General features: G+C 39.6%; 1 protein-coding gene across 4 annotated transcripts in view; it reads right to left on the reverse strand.

The window, feature by feature from the left end:
• ldb2a (LIM domain binding 2a) overlaps positions 1-19,137 on the reverse strand; it is a 90,818-nt gene that overhangs the window by 30,964 nt on the left and 40,717 nt on the right. For all 4 annotated transcript variants that reach the window (XM_023408549.2, XM_023408548.2, XM_087174601.1 and 1 more), the window contains exon 3: positions 2,234-2,406. In XM_023408549.2, the coding sequence (XP_023264317.1) occupies positions 2,234-2,406 (173 nt within the window). The remainder of the gene's footprint in view (positions 1-2,233; positions 2,407-19,137) is intronic.

Here is a 19,137-nt window from a genome sequence, read left to right on the forward strand (position 1 = left end):
GGGGGGGGGCAGCAGTCCTCTACGGCTCCATGTTGCACTGTATCTGAAGGATTGGATTTAAAACATATCCACATATTCTCTTTCACTTGGAAATACATCTGTTTGGTAACAGGGTTGTTTTTTTTAGTTAGTAGCATTGTGCAAGTACACTGTATGTTAGTGTAAAGCAGAACCCAACAGATACAGTATATGTGTTGATATTAGCTTAAAGAAGATACACAGTATTGGTATCAGTGAATGTGTCAGCTGGTAGGTAAAGAAATTATTTTTCAACTTGTAAAATTTCCCACTCAGAACCAAATTTAAGGGATATTTATCAAAACTGTGTCTGTAGGTTTTGTGTTTAGGTAAAGAAAGGAATTAGATGTTAGACACTTAGAGGTTTGAATTGATATTTGTCTAAAAACACCTCACTGGGCTTCACTCTGAACCACTTACTACTAACACATGCAAATCATTTAGTCTCGGATTCAGTCTCAATTTTGAATCAAGAGGAAAAAATCTGAGAGATGGGTAAAATTATTTTTTTCTGCTGTTGCTGTTTTCCTTTTTATGAGGAATTTTCTCATATTGAGATTCAATTTCCAAAAGCAAGACAGGAAAAAACATACCACTGCCCTGTCCATAGAAATTACACTTGTTATCAAGAAATACTTGAATTACATTCATTTATATTGAAAACTAGTAAGATCACAACCCCATTGCACATTTTGTTCATTTCTTTTCAGAAAACAAGATTTTAGATCTCAATAACAAACAAACTTACTTGCTAAAATGGAGATTTTTCTTTCTTTTTTTGCAGTTATGTTTTTTTAATTCCCCTTTTAGTCTTACTGCCTTTGGCAGGTCAGACAAAAAGTTAATTTCAGACTGTGCACACTACACACACACACTTACACACACATGCACCCAAGAGTGAGTGCATACTGTCAAGTCCTGAAAACAAGAGGGTGTATAGCTGTTTAATGTCAGAACAATCTGGTCTGGTGCTGTAGCTCGGGGTTCATGGTACAGGGAACATGGAATCCCTTTAGCTCGGCTGCTCGGCGCTGACAAGGTATCTGGCCTCAGATTCATTTAGAGAGTCAGCAGAAGAACACTAAGAGTCAGCTAGCCATCTGGATCAGACTGTGGTGAAGCAGATATTCACTCCAGCTCACAGGGGGATTCTCTCCCCGAAGACAAAAGCAGATGAGCTCAGCTTTAGTGCGTTCAGAAGACCACGGTGTCAGGTTTGGATTATCTCACCTGCGCAATTTGTGTTTCCTCTGCTTTCCTCGCTTCTGTCTGTGCTTCACTTATACTGCAGACTAAACCATACTCTTCAAAGATCTTATTCATGTCCTCCTAGCACTGCCTTTGAGGGCTTAAGAATCAGTCGACATCTTTAACGGGAGAAATGCCTGTGGATTCTGGGGTCTAGGAGTAGGCCAAAACACTGAGAACTGAAGAGGGTAAATATGAGTATGAGTGACATTTCCCTGCAAGGATCCTACAATCTAAACAGTACACATTCAGTCTAGACAATGGCATTTCTTAGCCAAGATATATCCTGGTTAGAATTCAATGTAACAGTCAATATGATTGTAGTTCGTTTGTTTTGTGTAATGCAACCTTATAAGATATTATACATGAAGTCCTTATGTGAAGTTAGTATATTTATATTTTTGCTGCCTTATAAATCAACGTGACATTTAATGTTCCAGCTTGAACCCCCCCCCCCATAGGTACATACACACCTAGACTCACACACAGAAACACAAAATTATTTTTTAGAGTCTAGACAGAATCACTCAGTTTTCTCTGGAAAACAAAAACCTTGAGTTGTAATGAACACTATGAAAGTGACAGCGCATTTAACTTGCAAACTCAAAAAAGTGGATTTAGTGTTAAGTTACTTTTTAAAGTTAACTACATTATATTGCAAAAGAGAATGATCCTCTCCTTCAGAAAATCGGGGACAGACATTTAATATGCATACAAGCTAAGCAGATAATACATCATTTTACAATTCATTTGGCAAATAGATAAAGACCTTCCCACAGCTGACAGTGAAGCCACCAGGTATGACTTGAAAACGTAGGGACAAAATGAAAGAGGGGAAAAAAAAAAAAAAAGAATCAAAGGTTTTAAATGGATTTGATCTTTAACCAGTTAAACACCTCAGCTAGTCCATTATCATAGCTTGTGATCAATTATTCATGGTGTGAGAAGCTCTGGGGTCAGGTGTTACCTTTGTAAACATTGGCTTCCCGTGCTGGGTGACCATGGTGCACTGATCACAGTCCAGGGTGATGCAGGAGTTGTGGAAGGACTCCTTGGAGTGTTTGAGGATGTAGTGGAGCTCGGTGACCCCCCCCTCGAACACCGTGCTGAAATAACGTGGGATCAACGTCCGGCCGATCGCTGCGGGGAGACAAAAGAGAGGGCAGAGCTGCTAAATATAGCAGGAGACAAAACGTGAAATGATGTGGAGAGGAGATACTGGGTTTAATGGACAACAGATAGGGAGAGAAAAGGGTGACAGCGTAAAAATACTGCCACTACTAAAATACCAATAAGAGACTAGAATGGCTCTACTGTATATAACCACAGGTCTTAGGTCTGTATACTGTTTGAAAATTTAGTGCTAATATGACACGTGAGCTCCTGCACCAAAAATAAAATGATTTTTCCAGCCTTTGAAGAAATAGTTTGACATTTTGGGAAATGTGCTTATTTGTTTTCTTGCCAGGAGTTGGAGGAGCAGATTGATGCCGCTCTCATGTCTGTGCAGTAAGTACGGAGATGGAGTGAGGAGGCAATTAGCTTAGCGTATCATAAATAGTGGAAACAGTGAAACCGCTAGCCTGGTTCTGTCCAAAGTTAGACTTAAACTTAAAACGCTTAACCCACAAATTAGGTGACTATTTAAATTAGGCTATTGCGTTTACATTTGATTGTGTATAGAAATAAACAAAGGAGATGCAATGTGTTGTGCATGGAGATTCCTGAGGTGCTGGTAGGTGCATTTTTTAAATCTGGACAGAGGGGCTGTTTCCTGCTGCTTTGAGCCTTTTTGCTAACCGAAGCTAGTTGCCTCTTCACTCTGACACTAAACTGAACTCACAGACATTCGAGTGGTATTTATATTCTCCTCTAATCCTCGGCAAGAAAGAGAATAACATATTTCCCCAAATAATGAACATTTCCATTAATTTTAAGTAAAATAAACATGAATTTCTACAAGAACTTTTTTTTTAATTCAATAAATTAAGTCAAATGTCTCAGATGTTAAATACTATCTAAACACAGGACCAGGTACAAGAACTTTCCTTTAATTAAATGGGAAAACCTGTGATTTAAATCCAAAACCATTTAAACAAAGAAAAATTACAAAAGAGTAATGTGAGAAGGCAGTTTTTGATACTCGCTATGGTACCCAGGCCAACTATGAGTACACATAGTGCTACCACTACGAAGAGCATTAAAATCAGGTCTACAAAATCAATGTTACTATATTTATTAAATGGCATTATTTTATTCATTACGATTAATGACACAGATAGCGGAGTTATGTTAAATCCAAGTTCATAAAAAGGAGATATGAAAGAGAACATGATCCAAAACGGGAAGAAGTGATAGTCTCTGTGCTAAGAAAAGCACATTACCAAAGAAACTGCCTGACAAGGACATCTGCTTCAGATTCATTAGTCAAGATAAACACTTTATTAGCTGTCAAACGCTCTTTGGAGGAGTTAGAAACTGATCAGACGCTTTCGTATCATATAAAATCATCCTAGGAACATAGGAAAGATCAAGTCTGCCTTCTATTTGCTGTCCCGTTTAACCTCTGTACTCATTACACTGCCAATGAATAAATCTCAGGTTAAGTCCGTAAAACATACATGTAAAATGTCCAAATTCAGAGCATACATTCATTCATTCATTCGCTTCCCTTATCCAGTCACATTAAAGGCAATAATCCCACACAAATCATACACAGTGTTTTCAGCAGCGCTGAAGTAATCATAAGAAATCTGAATGAACTCACTGCTAAATATATGCTATCAACCAGCTGCCGTCCTGCTGATTGTGGTCTATTTATGAATCAAGATACTGAATGTAACAGGCACATTACAGATTTGGAGAAAGTATTGGACTGTCCTGAAACCTATTGATTCACCGAGTGCCGAACACTGGGCTGCCTTCAGGAAAGATGCTCACCCTCCAAGAAAATACCCAAATCCTTTATTCTCAGATTGAGTCTGATTTTTCCTTGAAACAAGTGTCAAATAAATCTTCCAGTGCAGAGGGGTATATTCAGCTCTTTCCAACATGTCTGAAGATTAAAGATTTGCTTGAAACAACTGACAGTACCATGAATTTCAGCCTCTCAATCCACTTCTTCCACGATACGACACCTCATATAACACTCACTTTTGAATATTCCTCAAATGAGTGAGACTGTACAGGGAGAAGGAGAGTATTTTCACATATTTTTCAGAATAATATGATTCCATGACTGAGTTTAGTATTAAACTGAATTATTAAGATGGACAACTTCTGCAGTGCAAACTTTCTGGAGAAGCCTAAAGAGACAATGAACAGGCTGTATGATGAAAACCGGAGGAGGAGTCAGGGAGGGAGAAATTGTCTTCAGTGTTTTATAGCCCTCAGGCTTTGTCTGGTTTCCATCTCCTCTGTGTTAGCTGGCTTCAAGGAGAAGAATGGTTGATACACATAGAGAGGCTAACATTTCCCATTACATTATGGATTCACTCTGATGGCATGCAAGATACAGATTCCTGAATATGTGCATGTATTTTACAGCACCAAAAGTCCAGAACTGCGTTTCCTCCTCAGCTTTTAACAGTATACTTAGTTAATAACCTACTGTTTGGTAGTTTGGCTAAAATAAAAATAAAATTTCCCACAGGAGATTCCTCATCAAGGGTTTTTTGAAAAAAACCAATCTTCAACAACACCATCGTGCCTAAACTTCACCTCTACAGCTTACAGGTTCTTTTGTCTTAGAGCTTCTTTACCTCTGCAACATCAGGGAAAATCCCACTCTGCCTCCCCACTAAGAACCTGAAATCCTGCTACAGGTCTCCACCAGACTGGAGTGCAGGAAGTTCAGTTCCTCTATCATCACAGTTGTATCACACAGACAAAAATCAACTCCAGATGCTTTGACTGAGGCACGGTTCTATTGACTACAGAGTAAACTATGAGAATTTCTAAAAAATGATTCATGTCACTTGTAAGAAAAGCAAGACTGCAACAAATTATTATTATTGCAATTACAAAATTCTTTAAATTATTTTCTTCAATTCGATCAATTGTTTCACCTATGAAATATTGAAAAATGCCCATCATAATTTCCCAGAGTGCAATGTGACGTCTCCAGACTCCAAGGAAATTTAATTTACTTTCACAGAGGATTAAGAAAACCAGAACACATTCACATTTGAGAAGGTAAAACAATCAAACGTTGTGAAATTTCTGCTAAACATATGATCTAAAAGTATTAAACAATTATCAAAACTCTTGTTGATCGACTAATCTATAATCAACTAATTGTCTCAGCTCTAAAGAAAAGTGTGAATATAGTCGATACTTCATTGCAGGACTTGTTCAGTGCTTGGAAAACACACTGAGTTGAAAGTGAAAAATGAGATGTTAATGCAAAGGATTTACTCAGAATATAAAGCAAGATCGTCTTCAATGCACAACTTAATATGTAGATCAGGGATTCTTCGCAGCACCAACAGAGAACAGCTGCGTCAAACTGCTCTCATTTGCCTTTTCTGGTAACCGCAGAGCTGAATATTGCAGTTTGTGTTACTTGTTGAGCAGCTGTGCAGACCCAATCTGCTGAACGACCCATACCAGCTCCAAGACCACATTTTAGCAGGACATCTTTCCTTAAAGAGCTTGTTTCTTTTTCTTCCAAGCCTTTATTTCTCTAGCTACAGGATTGTAGATTACTGCTGAACACACACTCATTTTCAGCACCACCCTGCATCACACACACACACACACACACACGCCTCTGATCTGCAGTGCATCCACAGGCTTCATCCAAACACCACTGGGCAGTTCCACTTGAGCGACTTGACTTGCTCAAGGGCAGGGCCAGAGGTTACTAGAGGGGAAAGTGCTACTCATTCACTCAAATGCGCAGGGGATCTGAACCAGCAACTGTCTGGTCTTAAACGGACATTTTTACTGCCGGCTGAAAACTTTTAATGTTCCCTTTTCTAAATATTTGGATCCTATCTGAGTTTTCTTTTGAATATCATTGCTTACTTATCATGCCATCTTGTGTCTCATCTCTAATGGGAGGACAAGACCTTGGCAAAACACTGATAATGTTTACAGTACACCAATGTCTCTTTTATGTAGAGACAGCTGAGAGCTACAGTGATTTACAGTATTGTAAATGGGCATTTAAAAACACAGCCCTGCTTTAAATAAACGGGTGGGCGGGGACTTCCTGCTTCAGGTACCAATGGGACAATAAAATGAAATCCAGGAGGTCCACGAGTTTGCAGGAATATCAGAAGCCAAAAAACTGCACAATAGAAACAGGACTGAAGAAATCTGGAAAGTTATCATGGAGGCCACTGCTTTATTTTTCATCGCACTGAACGCGAGGTAAATCATAGAGATACGACAATCACGTCACAAAGCACTCTACCAGGAGTGTGCAGCGTGAAGTGCAGTGTCTTGCTGGATGTTGTCGTGTTTCATTCTGGTAAATTTAAACTAAATGCAACTTATTTGTTGTATGAACCTGTTTTTTTTTTTTTGTTCTGTTTTTTTTTTTTTTGTTCTTTTTTTTTTTTTTTCCTGCATTTGCATCCCGCTGCATCATCAGAATAGCCTCATTCAAATAAATGATGGGTCTGCGTTGTTTTATTTAGGGCTGAATGTCAGTCTGAGTGCTGCCTAAATCAGTGATTCCCAGCCAGAGGTACTTGTACACATGGGAGCACTTTTGCAGTTACCAGGGGGTACATAGAAAGATTGTGGAGTAGCTTGGCTAATTTGAACAAATGACTATGATTTGGTTAAAAAAATAAAAAATACATCCACATAGTTGTGTTCAGGAAGATGTGGAGGATTTAGTGAGGCCGATCTTTAGTAAATTTATTATAATAATAGCCAGTAAACTACCAGTTATAAGCTGCCGCACAGTCCCACCAAGCGGAGGGTTATCATAGCATGAGGCTATCATATAAAGGATAACTAGATAAGTGTAACAAAGCTTAAAGCCTCTGCCACTCTAAGTTGTAGTAGTAGTAGTATAATAATTAAAAGTGTTAAATAACATCCAGTTTAAAACCATGTTGTTGAAAGGGTACTTCAGCTCATCTGATATGGCTGTGGGGTTCATCAGGTAAAAAAAAAAGGGAATCATTGTTAGCACCTCTTAACACACCATGAGTAAAATACTTTTTTCCTCTCTTTTGTTTCTTTTTAGCATCATTGGTTCAACTGGGACTCAAACCTCTAATCCCGCCAAGCGTTAGTGACCTGGTCAACCCACTGAGCTACGCCGGACTGTTAAATAACAGCTGAAACAAAACAACCACAAATCCTGACGTTGGGATTATGAAGGCGAGCATGTTGGGATTTCCTTTAGCCTCTCGTCCCTCGCCTAGTGGAACAAGTCTCTCTGTTCCTCTGCATTTTCCTGCCCGTCAAATCTCCATCATTAGAACACTGCTGGAAAAAAAAAAAAAAAAAAAAATCGGGACAGCCACATTATCCAGCAGCACATGGCCTCTGATTTCAAGCAGAAATAATCCATCTTAGAGTCAACACTCTGTTGGCTAGAATTATGCTCTTTCTCCCCTTCCCCCAGGGTGGGTGGGTGGTCAGAAGGAGATGTGTGTGTGTGTGTGTGTGTTTCGGGTGGGGGGTGGGGGGGTTTGAAGCCTGGGAATAAAACTTCATTTAGAAGTGAAATGTCCCCAAAGACAGTGGCTCGAGATGCTCTTGAGGTCAGACCTAGATGGTGGAGCCTCATTCGAGAGAAAAGAGAGAAAGAGAGGGAGATGAGGATGATGTTGGTGGTCGGAGTGGGGGGATGCGGAGGGGGGGAGGAGAGAGGGGAGGGTTCTACCCGTGACTGGCATGTTTTTCAAATTCGATAAAGTCAGGCATGACTAAATAACACATAAAATGTTTGGCATCGTGAGCAGTGGCTGAGGGAAGAGGAGGAGGGAGGGTGAGCTGCAGGGTCCGCTTGCTGTGGATGACTGTGTAAATGATGCTCTCTCTCCCTCTCTCTCTCTCTCTCCATCTTTCTCTCTCCCTCTATTACTTGCACTGCACTCTCTCTCTCTCTCTCTCTCTCTCCTCTCTCTCTGTATCTTGCTCCCTCCCTCGCTCGGTCTCCACCACGGTTGAAAAACAAAGTACGTCTAGGAGTGGAGCTGACTGCTAATGCGGAGAAGCTCTGAGGAGACGAGGGGGAGGGTAGAGGGGGAGGAGGTGTGGGGTAGAGGGACTGGGACAGAAAAAAAATGAGCGAGGGATGAAAGAGAGAGAGAGAAAGAAAGAAGAAACTAGGAGGGAAGATGAAAAAATAAGCTTGTCAATGAGGGAGAGAGGACTCACTGAGGGGTAATAGGGGCGAGAGACAGCTAGAGAGGGTGAGACAGCAGGAGAGAGAGAGAGATAGAGGGAGTCAGGGAGAGGAGGGGGGGGGGGTGATCAGGTGATACGCAGATCTGCTTCTTGCCCACCTCACCAAGCCATGCAGGAGTTTTGGTTGCGTCTTCTCAACCAAAACTGTCCTAATAAAACCCAGTGTGCGTAGCCCGGGGTGACAGAGTGATAGATAAGCATGTAATGGTAGCCATGCTAGCAAGTCTTGGATCATTTCAAGCACAGTAGTCTTGTGTTTCTCTTCAGATAGTTTCTAGGCTGAGGTTCAAATATTTTCTGGGCTCCCCTTCTCCATATTTATATTGTAAGCAAACACTTTAGTTCACTAGCTTCAAGTCAGCAGGCCTCCACGTCTTGCTCAAGGGCACGTTTAAGGACACTGGCTGTTGCACTGATCAAACCAGGGGAGATATACGTTCACTATTCTATGAGTCAGTTTTACTTCATCTCAAAAAATGACCAATTAATTTCAATTACTCAAACATTTTAAGAAGATATGGGTGCTGAAGGTCTGACAGGTTTTGTTTTATTAAGTATGAATTAAGCTACAGTTTCTCCGAGTCTATAGAGAATATGCATAATATAAACCAAGTAAAGCCCTTAACAAAGCTAAAGTCTATTGATAGACTGATCAGGTCTAGACTACTCAAGTACCCTATCCAGACAGGGGGGAGGCTGTATTCTCCAGGCATTAGACATTAAGGAAATAAAATGTAGAATACAGAATTTGTTTCCAAATTGAAAAAGAAAACATTATTAAAAAAATGCTTATGAAACACTTTTGTTATGAAAACCAAATAAAATTATACATGATAATGATACATATGTAATTTAACTCTTGATTGTTTTGTTTTTTTAATCTACTAATTGTTTAGTCTGTAAAATGTAAGAAAAATACCCATCTCAAACAAACAAATACCTATTACTCAGTACGTTACCAGAGTCTACAGCTGAAATAATGAATATATTAGTCTAATGACTAAAGCTAATATGGAATAATTTGATTGACTGGCTTCTGATTTATCTTTTTAGTTCAACAATCAAGCAAAAATGCAAAATAATCAGTTTCCAACTTTTTTTTCGTCATGTTAAGACGTCACCTTGAGCTTTCAGATTTATGGATAGGCATTACTTAATTGATTGAATGAATAATCAAATAATCAAAACAATTATTAGTCAGTAATGAAAATAATCGCAGTTGTGGCCAATGTTATATCTTCTGATCGGTTCCTTTGTCCAGCAAACTGCAAAACCCAAAGAGATTCAGTTTAACATTAAATAAAACAGAAAAGCATTTGAGAAGCTCGAACCATTGAGTGTTTGGATTTTTTCTTAAATCATTAATTTACACTGATATATATTCTGTTGATGAACTAATTGATTGATCAACTAATTTTCAGCAGATTTTCATTAAAAAAAACACCAAAATACAGTCTGGAGCAGGAGAAACTATTGGAAGCACTCAGGGGGTGTGAGAGGACACTGCCAACTCCACACAAAAGCACCACATTAACACAAAATAAATGAAAATGTGTTTTAAAAAAAAGACATGGAAGGCGTATGAAGTGTGGACAGGGAAAGCTCCACAGTGAGAACGATCATTCACTTCAGTGCTAAAAAAAGGAGCCTCAGCAGCCCCATGTTGTTGGCCCATGCTGAAAACACTATTATTTATCTGTTAATGGGCAGTCAGATTTCACACTTGCCAACAGAGCACAAGCCAAACAAAACTTCACACAATTAACTGCAGAGGGGAAAAAAAAAAAAAAAACGCACATGGAGCCCAGATGAGATGAAAAATATTTGTTGGGAATCTTATTTTTCTTTCCTCTACACCTCACCCCTCTTCTCTCTCCCTCTCTCTTCCCTCTTTTCCCTCTCTTCTTCTTCTTGTGTTCTCCTTTTCCTGCACCGTGCTGATTGGCCCGTCTTCAGTCACAGGGCACTCCAGAGATACAGATTAGCTGGCACTTGTTTGGGCGAACACGACAAGGAGCATATGCCTCTCAAGTAATGTGTACCCAAACATGCAATTTACAAATAATTAACGTGGTATTAATTAGTCACATTAATTCATGCCACTTTGTTGGGATTGTTTCCCCCCGTTGGTCCCCAGGACTCCTGCCAGCAACGTCAGCCAGCGAGACGGCGAGAGCAATTTTTCTGCTCCGAAGCGAGAGCAGGGCATCAGAATAAAGAAGGGCTGCTGGCTGGTGCACACACACACAAAGTTCACACAGGCACCTACACATACTCAAGCAAAGATTTGAGAAGAATATTCATCCGCCCGTATGGACACGTGTGCACACCTACACAGAACCAACGATTATTATATGTGCAGAAGCATGTGTTAATGTTTGACATAAATACATATAATTCAACTGATAAGTCTGACGCTATTCCATAATTTCTTATTGTTAACAAAACAATTTCTACTACACTGAAGGTTTCTCATCTCCACACGGGATCTCTGCAGTTCAGCCAGAGTGACCATCAGGTTCTTGGTCACCTCTCTTCAAGAGGCTCTTCTCCCTCGACTGCTTAGTTTAGCTGGGCGACCAGCTCTAGGAAGAGTCCTGGTCTGTCCAAACTCCTCCCATTTAAGTATTACGGAGACCACTGTGCTCTTGGGAACCTTCACTGCAGCAGAAATTATTTTGTATCCTTCCCCAAATCTGAGCCTCGACACAATCCTGTCTCTGAGCTCTGCAAGCAGTTCCTTCCTCCTCATGGTTTCTGCTCTGATCTGCATCGTCAGCTGTGAGACCTTACACAGACAGGTGTGTGTCTTTCCACATCACGTCCAATCAGCTGAATTTACCGCAGGTGGACTTCAGTCAAGGTGTAGAAACATCTCAAAGATGATCCAGAGAAAAGGGAGGAGCCTGAGCTAAACTTCAAGTATCATAGCAAAGTGTCTGAATACTTGCGTCAATGTGATATTTCGGTTTCTCCCTTTTAATATATTTGCAAATATTTCTAAAATTCTGTTTTCACTTTGTCATTAAGGAGTTTTTAGTGTAGATTGATGATGGAAAAAAATGTTCTGAATTTTAGCATAAGGCTGCAACATGAAATGTGAAAACAGCGAAGGGGTCTGAAGACTTTCTGTACAGTGCTGTACATACTGTATGTCTAAGTGATTCTGCCTGTGCTTGTAAGTGTTTCATATGTGCATGTATGTTGACATCCACTGTGCACAGGAGAGCAGTAGAGCTATACATGCTCTGTGCCGTCCACTACAAACAGATACACATACATACAACATGCAAAGTAATGATGCTCTTTGGGAGTACAGAGGCAGCTATAGGTAAACAATATGCACACCCACATGCACCAACAAAAATAAATACATGTAAACATGCAGACGTGTGCAAGAAAATATACATAAACAAGCTAAGGCTTCTGCTCTTCCATTCCTCCTGAGTAAACATTACATCAATTTTTAAATATCTGAATTCAAATTTGGTGTTGCATTTCAATAAAGGTAATTATTATTAATATAGTGCATCTTACACAGAATATTTTATTTTTTGTGTATTAATTTGTATATGTATGTATTTATGTATAATTATATAAAAAATATAGGACTAATATCAAAAATTAAATGCTTTCTCACTAAAGGAAAAAGAGAACAATTAAAAAAAGATTTTGTTTTAAATTAGCAACTTAATAGGCCATTCATTGTGATACTGTGTGCGTATTTATAGATGTGTCATGTCCAAGAGCCCATGAGTAAGGCACATATAATCCACCAGCTCATGTGCATTAGCTTGATGTTTAATGCCTCAAACATTCAATCAAGTGTGCTTTAAACCAGGAGTTAACGGTCGTTGTGTTAGACTGGAAAGAGCAAATACTGGAGTTCTTCACACACAGCAGCCCCCGAAATTTCATGCTGAACCGATCACCAAGTAACAATCCCATTTTCATGAAGTTGTGAGTAAAAGGCTGGAAACACGGATGGTTGAAATAGAAATAACTATAACAGAGAGTGTAGCAGGTTGACACTAAACACCCTCCACGTGGCAGTGAACACAAAAGGAGTTCTACTCCAAAAGGAAGTCATTACCTGGAAGTCATTACTTAAAGTTCATCAGTCAATATCTGCAAAATATAGACAATCTTCTGTGTTGAACGGTAATCATTTTGTGAGCCACAGATTAAAGCTACTTCTATCCTTTGAAAAGTACCACCATTTGTGCCTAATTTTGTGCTATCAATCATTTTTGCATGAAAGGATGTTGACGCCTTTTCTTTTTTTTTTTTGTGAATGGCGTTATCTCAATCTGGAATTAAAGTGGTCAAACCCAAACCACTCAGACTTGTCAGCACCGATCATCCAACCCGTCCAGCTAGTTGATGATTAAACCACATACTGGTGGAATACAGCTCGCAGAACGAAGCCAAATTAAAAAGCGGGGGGGAAAATAAATAAATAAATAAAGAGGCAAGAAAGTCGGGAGATACTCAGTGGGCGATTATGCAGCAAATGCAGTTCTCCGCACTGCAGAAGAGAAAAGGATGAAAATGAGAAGGGGGAGAGCAAGAAGAAATTGTGGATGATCCATAATGTCTGCACCATGCAAATATTCATCAGACAGTCGGTACCTTGTTCCAGCGGCCAGGTGGAGTTCAATGGGTAGAGCAAGGCACTTACAAGGTTAAAGGTTCAATTCCCCATGTGGCTCAGTGGAAAGAGGAGGACGCTAACATTTACAATGTGAGAGATTCAATTCCCTGTGTGGCCTCATGGAAAAATCAAAACACCAACGTTGCAAAGACTGGAGCAGTGGTTCTTCATATTACACTATTAAATGCAGTTTCCCTGGTTCCACTTACATCTTTACTAGGAATGATAAAGATAAACTAACAAGATACACAATTTGTGTATCAACATACTGTGGGGACCAAAAGTCTGAGACCACTTTCCCATTCACTTGAATGGACTCCACTGTTTTGGGCTAATCCAGTGAATGAAGCACCAATCACATTGGTGCAAAAATCCTATAAATCCAATATAGTCATACAGTTAGCCCGATGTCCTGCAATCCTACAGCTATGTGTTTGCAGTGTTTCACACTATGGCCTAAAACAACAGGAGGTATTAAATATACCTCAGTACAATCAGGTGTCTCTGACAAATTCTATCATCTGATGGTCCATGTCATCACACCAACCCAACCCTGATTTCTAAAATCTTAAACATATTTATATTTACTTATGTTACACTTTCTGCCTTAGTCTGTACATATGGCACCTATTACATATTACAGATCACTCCTCTGTTGCTCTTCTCCACAATTTCCCCCAGATTTCAGTGTTTCTGTTTTAATGTTTTCCCTCATCTGAACAAATGGTACATAGCCTATTTATATATATGCACAAAATCAATTACATTATGTTGACATCATAGTCATGTGATCAACCAAAAAATTACAAAAATGGTAAACATAACAACACCAAAAAAAACTCCTGGAGTCTGACTCAAAAGAAACAACACAAAAACAAACACAAACTAAAAAAGAAAATTCACATCACATACAGTTATCGCCACGAGGCATAAAATGCAAGATAAAAAGTAACTATAATAAATGAAATAGTTAAAACAAGTGTTCCCATGCTATCTTGTCATTCCTATTATGGTAGTTTGTGATGATGTATGTATGTATGTATTATGTTGTGAAATCATATTATGTCAAGTCATGCTAAATGAAGAGCAAACAGAAGCAGACATTTGGGAGTGTAGTGTTTGAAGCACATGTTTTTTCCCAGTGGACTTTCTTGTTTCTTGACACTTCTGCATTTTTACATTTGGAGACATTCTCCTCTCTCCATAGTGATCCCAGCCCCGAGTGTTTAATCGACTGAGCAGAGATTTAGTGTCTCTCTTGAGGATAATCTCTGACTTTTTCAGTCACTGAATGCTCTCTGTAAACTCAGGGCCAGCTGGACACCACCTCATAACCTATACATAGGGTTAGGCTAAAGCAAACAGATTATGGGATCTGCAAAAAGGAGTAGATCAACAGACTCAAAAAGGTAATATCGATTTCTTTTTTTTTTTTTTTGTACAATCTGTGACTTGTGTACTAACCAGTGCTTGCTCGAACCTATAGTATGTGCTGTAATCAATAAGCTAAGCTAAAAATACTATTAAAATCAATTATTACCCCTTGGTCCAAGCTACTGTTGATGATCGGTGAGAGGAGAGATGCATGGATGAAAACTGAGCTGACATATTGATCTGTGAGCTTAATCGATGGTTGACGATAGCCTGCACTACTTGGCAAACAAATGTCTGTCTTCATCAACTCATATCTTTATCTAAATACCCATCATGAGCTACCATTACTGGGTCAACAGGGAGGGGTATTACATCATTGGCAAACTAATTAAGTCAAGTTGAGTTAACTGTTTCTCAAACTCACCCGACAAACAGCCCTGACACAGAGTGTCTCACAGAGGACACGAGTAGAAATGCAAAAGTGACAATATAAATACATAAAATATACAATTCTCAAATGCCAATAAGTTCTGTACACTGCTCAACAGAGACTATCCACTCCACCTGTTCATACCGGTGTTTTTTGTTTCACTGTATAAACTCCAGTCCTCATTGCATGTAAATGCACTCCAGAGTTCAGCTCCAGCTTAGGCTCTAGCAGTCTGAGTTAAGAAGGATTTACAGTTTTTGCGTTGAGGGGTGCGGCGTAGCTGCACAGACTTCACACGTAGCTAATATAACTATGCTGGAGATCACAAGCAGCTCGCCAAAAATCTAACACCATGTCAGAACTACCTTTTCCAAGGCTTCCAGGATTTAGATCCAAGAGCATACTGATCAGTAGTCCTTGTACTGTCAAGATATTATGAATAATATTCCAGATGAGTCCCAGTTAGTTTTGTTTTAAAAGTTCTGTTCCAAAGTTTATTTCATCTCAAAAATGGCTCTTTTTGGCTTTTAGTGCAGCAGCTGGGCAACACAGTGATTGATCTCACTCATCACATGCAGACTGAGCATTGCACATGATGTCTGCATCTCCTGACTAACATTAAGTAAACTGAGAAAAGGCTTAGTAAGCATCTCCTTTCAATAATACGCATCCAACAGAGCAAACCTTCTGATTGCCACGATCAACAAACCCAATGACAGGGAATGAAAGAAAATAAAGAGAGAAATGTGCAGCGACGGTTTCCAGTAAAGCGAGGCAAACCATAACATCGTAGCTCTGTATCAGTGGACTCAAACTGAAGGTCAGCAGCCGCAAGGGATCAATCTGAGTATATATGAATAATAGGTCCTGAACATAGAGCTGCAACTACAAACTATTTCCATTATTACTCAATCTGTTTCTAGTCTAATAATCTAGTTTCTCAATTAAATGATTAATCATATGATCTATAAAATGTCAAGATAATAGTGAAAAATACCCATTACAATTCCTAAAAGTAATCGACTAACGGTTGCAGCTTTACCTGATTATGTACAATACATCCCTCCACTGTTGCGTGGTACTAGAAAATGGTGTAATCCAAGGCTGAACTACAAATCCAAAATGTACGCTGTAGGTATCTATGGCGGAACTACTACTCACCCTTCATGTCAACTAAAAAAACAGCGGTTTTCTTCCAAAGTTACAGATGTTTTAGCACAAGAGCAAAGAAAGTATTTCCTTGCTATGATATATCTTGGTAGGTGCATGTAGGTTTATTGCTGGGGAAAAACACCCACAACAAACCTACATGACTGCCAGAATGATGACACCCACTTTATTTGGTTAACTCGGGGTGCTTAAGTGTCATTCTCGCTGAACTTAAGACGGACTGTGGATCTTTGAAGATTTATCCCCACTGATGGGTTGGGTTCAGTCTGAAATCTGAATCCATCCTTTAAGATATCACAGTTTACATATTGACAACATGACAACAGACTTTCACAGCAGAGCTAGTGTCCTGATACAGGAGAGAAAGGGTTAAAAACACCCAGCATATATTCTAGCAGAACACTTACACATACTGGAGCCTGTGCATATAAGTGTACACACACACACACACACACAAACACACACAGAGACAAACACACACAGACACGCACACTTGCACAAACACACACCAGAATGTGGGAATCACTGCCCAGAACATGAAATATTCATCAGTCATAAAACTTTAATTCAATCTCTCTCTCTCTCTCTCCCTCTCTCTCTCTCTCTCTCTCTCTCTCTCTCTCTCTCTCTCTCTCTCTCTCTCTCTCTCTCTCTCTCTCTCTCTCTCTCTCTCTCTCCCTCTGTCTCCCTCTGTCTCCCTCTCTCTCTGTATTTCCTGTCATTTTGGGGGCTGCTGTTTTCTATTTAGGCGAGGTAAACACTTCCCCCACTGCCCCTGCAACGAAAAACAATAATAGATTTCATTAAAACCCCTTTTTCACAATTGTCCAAACGCATGAGCCAAAGCACATCATTAAGACGCTGCTACGTTTCAGCGTCCAAAATTAGTTCAAAATTACATTTCAAAAAGGAAAAGCTGCTGGGTGGCAAAGCAAGGAGCAGCCCTCGTTTAATACTGTGACACGGAGTTATAGAGGTCCCCTGTTATCAAAGTTATTGTCACTCAAACTGTGGAATCCAAACACAGACAAGGAAAGTATAATCATACCAATGCCTCAATATAGTTTATGAGAAGAAAAGAAAATCAGTAGCATGCTGTATTATCGCACTGCAGCAATGAGTTTGGGTTTAATTTCAATCAAATTCCATCAACACTTCAACAACCAAAAACCACCGCTCCTGGTCAGAGCTCCACCAACGGCAGGCAATAACTACTAACTTGTATATGATGGAGAAATGATTTGGTGAGTCAAAAAAAATCAACCCTTGCAACCATTTTCTTTTTTTAATACTCCTCACTTGATTTTAGCATATTCCACTTTCCAATTTGTCAGTTACGCACACTTCAACAAACCCTGTGTGTCTTTATTATTGTTTATATTCTATTTTTCCTCAAAAGCCAAGCACAAGAGTCAGTGAGAGTCAGTCATGACCAAACTGGCACTAAAATTAATTTAAAAGTCATGTGAGCTTAGTTGGATAATGGTTGATTTTTATCTTATCTTTTATCTTTTGTTTAGGAAACTGATTTTCTTTTTGTATTATCATTATCTTTATCTTACTTTATTTTTGCACCACTTTGGTTAGGTGGTTTTAGTTAATTATTGAACAACACATCTTGACATGTGCTTCGGTCAGTGTTGGCTTTTTAAATCTTTAACCAGGACTGTGAACTGTCCTTAACCCTTTGAGTGTTTATTCGAGGATCATGAAACAGCTAACAGATATAGTTGCACACATTGTTGGGAAAATAACTGAGACACATTATTGGTTGATGTTTTGCAGATACAGTATGTTGATGAGAAACCTAAACCTGACAGCGTTTCTTTCAATTAGTATTTGCTATTGCTGGTTAGTAGCATGTAAACCAATTCAAAGGTGCTAAAAGATACAGAAAGCAGCAGCTTTGCGTTGCTCAGGAACACAACTGTCTCAGTACCTGTAGATATTCATGTGGTTATTGGAGAGACCTTATTTATGAATCTACTGGCTAAAACCACAGTAAAAGTATGTGACTTTTGCACTAAGAAATGCAATTCAGCTGGAACAAGTTGGAGCAGCCTTTTCTCCGTGGTCTTATAACAGCTAACAAGCGAAGGGCTGAGTGCACCACTGGAAAAATTCAACAGTAAACAGTCTTCTCTGTGCACCCAACAATGCTGCAAAATGTCACATACATTATTATGTGGTTTCAGCACCACAGTCGCCACTTCCAAGACAGAACTAATATTTTTCCACTGCTCTGTTGTGTGGTGGTTTGGTAAAGTTTAGATTATGTGAAAAAAAATGGAATGACTAGAATGATGATACAAGCACAAAAGAAAAAATTCAAATTATTATTTTGATCTTGTAATACATATATGTAATGTAGCATTTTGAGGGGAAGAAAGAGTCAAACAACAGCTGTGAGAAGCAGTTTCACCAGCAGCCGAATACTGGTGGTAGTTCACAGTGGAAGAAAATCAAGGTACTGTAGTACTGTATGTCTTTGTCTCATTTTCTCCACATCTGCAGACCAGTTTCACCTGAATGGACCTCTATCATTTTGACTTTCCCAGCTGAAATCGGGGAGGGAGAGGAAAAAGAAGATAAGGACGAAAGTGTAACAAGAGAGAAAGAAAAACTGCAAAGCAGAAAGTCAGAAAGAGAGAGAGAGAGAGCGAGACACATCTCCAGTCACCCTCATCCAACCTCACGCCACGCGTGGATGGCGACTGTTTGGGCAGAGAGGGAAGCTGGAGAGAAAGAGAGGATGGGGGTAGGGGCGGGGGGTGGGGTTGTTGGAGTCGGAAGTGTTGGGGATAGAGGGGGGTATGTCCCTTCGAGGCCAGCCCTCATCCCCTCTTCACCCCCATCCATAATTCAA

This window comes from Seriola lalandi, unplaced genomic scaffold (assembly GCF_002814215.2).
Source record: "Seriola lalandi dorsalis isolate HSWRI2012SDOR001 ecotype SW California unplaced genomic scaffold, Sedor1 jcf7180002054367, whole genome shotgun sequence".
Taxonomy (NCBI): Eukaryota; Metazoa; Chordata; class Actinopteri; order Carangiformes; family Carangidae; genus Seriola; species Seriola lalandi.